Below are 6,198 nucleotides of genomic sequence, written 5' to 3'. Positions count from 1 at the left end.
TCCTTGGGTATTTTCTCTAGCTCCTCCATTGGGGGCCCTGTGATCCATCCAATAGCTGACTGTGAGCATCCACTCCTGTGTTTGCTAGGCCCCGGCATAGTCTCACAAGAGACAGCTTCTTTATGCTGACTCTGAGCAAACACTTGTCAAAAGATTTCACCTGAGTGATGCTGGTCTCTGCTTGATAATCACCAATTTGTCAGCTCCCGCTGGCCAACATCAATTGTCACAGTAAAACAAAGTTTTTTCTTTAGTGTTTCTAGTGTTTTGTTAACCACAACTTATTCTTCAGCCATAGCTTACCAGAACCACAAATTCTTAACTCAAAATATCAAGCAGCTCTAATAGTCATTAAGGAACTCTCAAACTGCCTCCACCTTCTGCATTGCTGTCAACATTCTACCACGCTCCCACAGGACAGCTCACCAAGCTTTAAACACCCAATGGGTTTGGGTTTGGGTTTGGTTTTTTGGGTTTTTTTGCCCAAAGATCTAAAGACCTTCCACCATCTTCCCAAAAATAATATGGTCAGATCTATGACAAGAGTGGCCCACTCTCCTGGTACCAATTTCTGTCCTAGTCAGGTTTGCTGTTGCCATGATAAAATGCCATGAACAAAGGAACTTTGGGGTGAAGAGGTTTGTGTAGCTTACTGTTCGCCTCACTCTTCAGCACTCGAAGAAGTCAGGACAGGACCTCAAGCAGGGCAGCAACCTGACGGCAGAAGCTCATGCTTACTGGTGCTGCTTACTGGCTTCCTCCATCTGGCTGGCCCAGCCTGCTTTGTTATTGAACCCAGGACCAATCTTAAGGAGGCATTTTCTTTTTTGTTTGTTTGTTTTTTTAATTAGATATTTTTTTTCATTTACATTTCAAATGCTATCCCGAAAGTTCCCTATACCCTCCCTCCACCCTGCTCCCCTACCCATCCACTCCCACTTCTTAGCCCTGGCTTATAAAGTTTGCAAGACCAAGGGGCCTCTCTTCCTAGTGATGGCCGACTAGGCCATCTTCTGCTACATATGCAGCTAGAGACACGAGCTCTGGGGTACTGGTTAGTTCATATTGTTGTTCCACCTATAGGGTTGCAGACCCCTTCAGCAAGGAGGCATTTTCTTAATTGAGATTCCCTCCTCTCAGTTAACTTTAGCTTGTGTTAAGTTGATATAAAACTATCCCACACAAGTTTCTTCCTTTAAAGCAATAAAATGGAGCTATGTAGATACTGGGTAAGAGCAATTTTTTACAAACATGAGAACCTGAGTTCAAATCTCCAGCATCCACATAAAAAGCTGGACATGACTGCATATGCCTTAACTCTAGCATTGGGCAGGTGGAGACAGGCAGGTTTCAAAGGCTTTTTAGCCAACCTGACCAAAGCAGCAAGCTTCTAGTTCAGTGAGAGATCATGTCTCAAGGCAGCTAGGTAAAAAGGTAATAGATGTAGACACCTGGATGTCCTGTTGCTCTTTTATGTGCATTCATGGCAGGGATGCACACACACACACACACAGACATAAAAGTGGTTTTAGTCTGATCAAAAACAATTCAGGGGTTGAAAAGATGGCTCATCATTGTGCTTGCTGGTCTTGCAGAGAACCCAGGTTCAGTTCCAGCACCCACACCAGGTAGCTCACAGCCACCTGCACCCCAGTTCTAGAGGACCCAACACCTCCTCTGGCTCCTGCAGGCACTTGCACACAGGTGATGCGTATACACACAGGCACACAACACACATATTTTTTTTAAGTATTTTTATGCAGAAGCCGACAGTTAAACATGGTTTTACCCATCCACTATTTGAAATCTTAACCCATTAGACAAAGTTCATAATTAGCAAAAATCTGTTGTTTTAATCCCAAGAAAACCTTTTAATTAACATTTCTTTTAATAACTAGCTATAGCTTTGTGTTGGGCTTTAATGAGAATTCACAATTAATTATAAGGTTGCAGTCTTTGTTAGTAATTGATTGGGTTTCTTTTTCTCCTTCTAGAAATTAGTAAATGAAACATTCCAAAAGCTCTGGTTTACTCCAACTCCACATAATGACAAAGAAGCAATGACAAGGAAGATTTTAAACATCACTGATGTGGTAAGAAGCATGGACCGGGGTGTGGTCACTGAGATTAAGGCCAGCTGATGCATTGCCATGGTGACATGCTGTGCTTGCCACTCAGTACTGCTTCCCTTTCTGGGACATCTGGGACCTAAGAGAAAGAGAAAGGGTTTACACTCGGATTTCTCAATACTCATGTGTATAAGCATTATTATTGGTGTTTTCCTATTCTTCCATCATGAAAAACAGAAAAAAAAACCCAAGAGAATATGTTTTTTAGTTATTACATAAATGAGCTATAAGCCGGGCATGGTGACGCACTCCTTTAATCCCAGCACTCGGGAGGCAGAGGCAGGTGGATTTCTGAGTTTGAGGCCAGCCTGGTCTACAGAGTGAGTTCCAGGACAGCAGGGCTGGCTACACAGAGAAACCCTGTCCCAGAAAATAAATAAATAAATAAATAAGCTATAATTTGCTGATCCAGAATGCTTTCTCTGTGTTGAATATTAGAATTTTTATATATACTCAGTTACATGGTCATTTCTATTTCACAGTTACCAATAAATCTTAGAGAGTGAAGAAACAAAACACTTTTTTCCATTGTTTGAAACCTTACAGATTTTTCTGATAGAATATGTCAAGCTATTTTTTTTATAATTTGGTATCATAATCAGTTTTAATATTAAACTGATTTCTTTAATGTTTTTCATAAGTGTTTGAGTTACTGAAAAAAATAATTTAAGTATAACTTTTCAAATTAAAAAAGCATGCATATACTTCATGCTACAGCATAACTATAGTACCTGTTGTAAAATAGATGTCTTTTGTTTTAATTTTTGAGATATAATACAATTTCAACATTTCTCCCTTCTCTTTCCTTCCTCTAAACCCCTCCTTGCTCTCTTTGAGATTCATGGTCTCTCTTCCTTGTGAATATGACTACTTCCTTGTGGACATAACTATACATATATACTCCACAATGTAACTTGCACAAGTCTTTATAACGTTATTATAAATGCCTTATTTTAAGAATTTTATTACCTTTTCACCGTAGGTTGCAGCATGTAGAGATACTGGATATGACTGGTTTGAGCAACTCCTTCAAAATGTGAGTGTAATTTTGATAGCATGAAATTTAATAAAGGGTCTTTATCATTTTAAGAAGGAACTTTGCATGTCCTAAATATTTATGTTTTAGCAGGTGAAGCTTATTGCACTATGTTAAGCTGTGTCTTTTAAGTTGGTTATTGAATCACTTATCCAGTTGACTGCTAAGTTCTCTGAATTGCTAGTTGAAATTCTAGCTATACTTTCAGATAGTTTTTTTCTTATCCCTTTAATCTAGAACAGTAGTTCTTATCCTTCATAATGCTGCAACCCTTTATTAATATAGTTCCTCATACTGTGATATATGGTGATACCAAACCATAACGTTATTTCATGTTTACTTTATAACTGTGATTGGGCTCCGATTTTGAATAGTGATGTAAATTCTGACATACAGGATATGTGATACGTGACCCCAAAGTGGCCTTGACCCACAAGTTGAGAAGCACTAATCCTACTAAGGCCTACTCATGAGATCTATAAATGAATATAAAAATAACATTAAGTTAAATAAAACAAATAATTATTTGGCCTATTACAAAATATGTGGCATTTCTTTTAGTGGTGTGAAATTAAGCCACAGTTAGTGCTTTCAGAAGCTTTCAAATAAGAGTCTTTAAAGTTACCAGCGTGGTTCCTTCCCGTCTGTGTAGGAGGTGGGAAGTGTGTGTGCATGTGTGGAATCTAGAGGAGAATGTAGGTGTTCTTTCAGTCTGTCTTGTTCTCTTAAGACTCTCACCCTCTCCCTGACACTCACCCATCTGCCTAGGCTCGTGAGGCAGTAAGCTCCCCATAGCCTCCTGTTTCCACCCCCAGTGCTGGGGATGCAGACACATACAGCCATGCCCGGCTTGTCCGTGCCTGTTCAGGACGTGAAGTATGTTCCTTACCCTTGCACAGCAAGTCTCTCACTCACTGACTTAGTTCTCCAACACTTCTTTGGAGGCAATATCTCACAACAGGGTTTCTCTGTGCAGCTTTGGCTGTCCTGGAATTTACTTTGTAGACCAGGCTGGCCTTGAACTCAAGATCTTCCTGCCTCTGCCTCCTGAGTGCTAGTTGAAAAGAGAATTAAGAGTAATAATTGTTGCCCTTGCAGAAGACCTGAGTTCAATTCCCAGTATCCAAATGACAGCGCACACCTATTTGTAATTCCAGTCCCAGACAATCTGACACACTGTTGTAACCTCTGAGGTCATTAGACATGCAGGTAGTCCATATCCATCCATGCAGGTAAGATACTCATACACATAAAACAGTAACTAGATGTAAATAAAAAAGACATTGTGTCTGTAGGCACTACTACTCAGTTAGGGCTGTACCTTTCTACCCTAGAAATGTAAAATCTGAAATACTCCCCAGTTCAAAATCTTTGAGCACTGAGCTGATTCCACAGATTGAAAATCCCCCACATTTGGCAGTGGTGGCACACACGTTTAATCCTCACATTTGGGAGTTCAAGGCCAGCCTGGTCTACAGAGCAAATTCCAAGACAGGTAAAACTACACAGAAACCCTGTCTTGAAAACCCAAGATTTAAAAAAAAAAGAAAGAAAATTCCATACCTAATCTTTTGATAGCCAGAACTCAGGCATACTAAAATTACTTCTAGCAGTTTATATAAGGAATATATGAAACTTAAGTGAGTATTATATTTAGGTCTCTGTCCCTTACTGAAGCTTCTCCTTGTGCTGTATGCATATACTCTAAAATCCTGAAGACTTAAACATGCCACATAAAGAGTTCTATCCTATATAATCACTCTGGGAAAGAGTATTTGATAGTATTTACTCAAAAAGGTGAATATTCATATGTATTATACCCAGTATTTCTGCTCTAAGATGTATATTCAAGAAAACATTGTCCATGTGAATTAGAACACATATACAAGTGTACTTCACTAAGAGCTGACTTACTCTTTACCCACAAGAGGAAGACTGCTATAGAGCGCTGAAATAAACAAGCTGAATTAGAGTTACATCATAATGTTTTGTAAAAACACAAGTCCCAAAACATGAATACTTTTGTTGAAGTTGGAAATTAAAACAAAACAAAACAAAACAAAAAGCAGGACCAGGAATGGTAATATAGGCCATTAATCCCAGCACTCAAAAGAGTCAAGGGATGAGATCTCTGTGAGTTCAAGGCCAGCCTGGTCTATACATTCAGCTCCAGGTCAGTCAGGGCTACATAATGAGATCCTGTGTCAGATTATTATTTATAATTAATACATTAAAACACATACCCAATCAACAGTGATAGTGTCATGAACCAAAATTTATAATAAATTATTTTGCACTTATCTGTGATATCTTTTGTTTTTGTTTTTTGTTTTTTTTCCCACATTTTTTATTAGATATTTTCTTCATTTACATTTCAAATGCTATCATAAAAGTCCCCTATACCCTCCCCCCGCCCTGCTCCCCTACCCACTCACTCCCACTTCTTGGCCCTGGCATTCCCCTGTACTGGGGCATATAAAGTTTGCAATACCAAGAGGCCTCTCTTCCCAGTTATAGCAGACTAGGCCATCTTCTACTACATATGCAGCTAGAGATACGAGCTCTAGGGGTACTGATTAGTTCATATTGTTGTTCCACCTATAGGGTTGCAGACCCCTTCAGCTCTTGGGTACTTTCTCTAGCTATAGATGACTGTGAGCATCCACTTCTGTATTTGCCAGGCACTGGCAAAGCCTCATAGGAGACACCTATATCAGGGTCCCTTCAGCAAAATCTTGCTGGCATATGCAATAGTGTCTGTGTTTGGTGGCTGATTATGGGATGGAACCCCAGGTGGGGCAGTCTCTGGATGGTCCATCCTTTCGTCTTAGCTCCAAACTTTGTCTCTGCAACTCCTTCCATGGATATTTTATTCCCTATTCTAGGGAGGAACGAAGTATCCACACGTTGGTCTTCCTTCTTGAGTTTCTTGTGTTTTGGAAATTGTATCTTAGGTATTCTAGGTTTCTGGGCTAATATCCACTTATCAGTGAGTGCATATCAAGTGACTTCTTTTGTGATTGGGTTACCTCA

The 6,198-nt window shown here is 39.7% G+C and overlaps 1 protein-coding gene across 3 annotated transcripts in view; it reads left to right on the top strand.

Annotated features, from left to right (window-relative positions):
* Positions 1 to 6,198, top strand: part of Nipbl (NIPBL cohesin loading factor) — a 181,477-nt gene that overhangs the window by 151,335 nt on the left and 23,944 nt on the right. For all 3 annotated transcript variants that reach the window (XM_021183780.2, XM_021183779.2, XM_029469689.1), the window contains 2 exons: positions 1,995 to 2,093; positions 3,112 to 3,165. In XM_021183780.2, coding sequence (XP_021039439.1) covers positions 1,995 to 2,093; positions 3,112 to 3,165 — 153 coding nt within the window. The remainder of the gene's footprint in view (positions 1 to 1,994; positions 2,094 to 3,111; positions 3,166 to 6,198) is intronic.

This window comes from Mus caroli, chromosome 15 (assembly GCF_900094665.2).
Source record: "Mus caroli chromosome 15, CAROLI_EIJ_v1.1, whole genome shotgun sequence".
Classification (NCBI taxonomy): domain Eukaryota; kingdom Metazoa; phylum Chordata; class Mammalia; order Rodentia; family Muridae; genus Mus; species Mus caroli.
The sequence above is the reverse complement of the archived record's forward strand: the minus strand, read 5'-3'. Positions and strand labels throughout refer to the sequence as shown.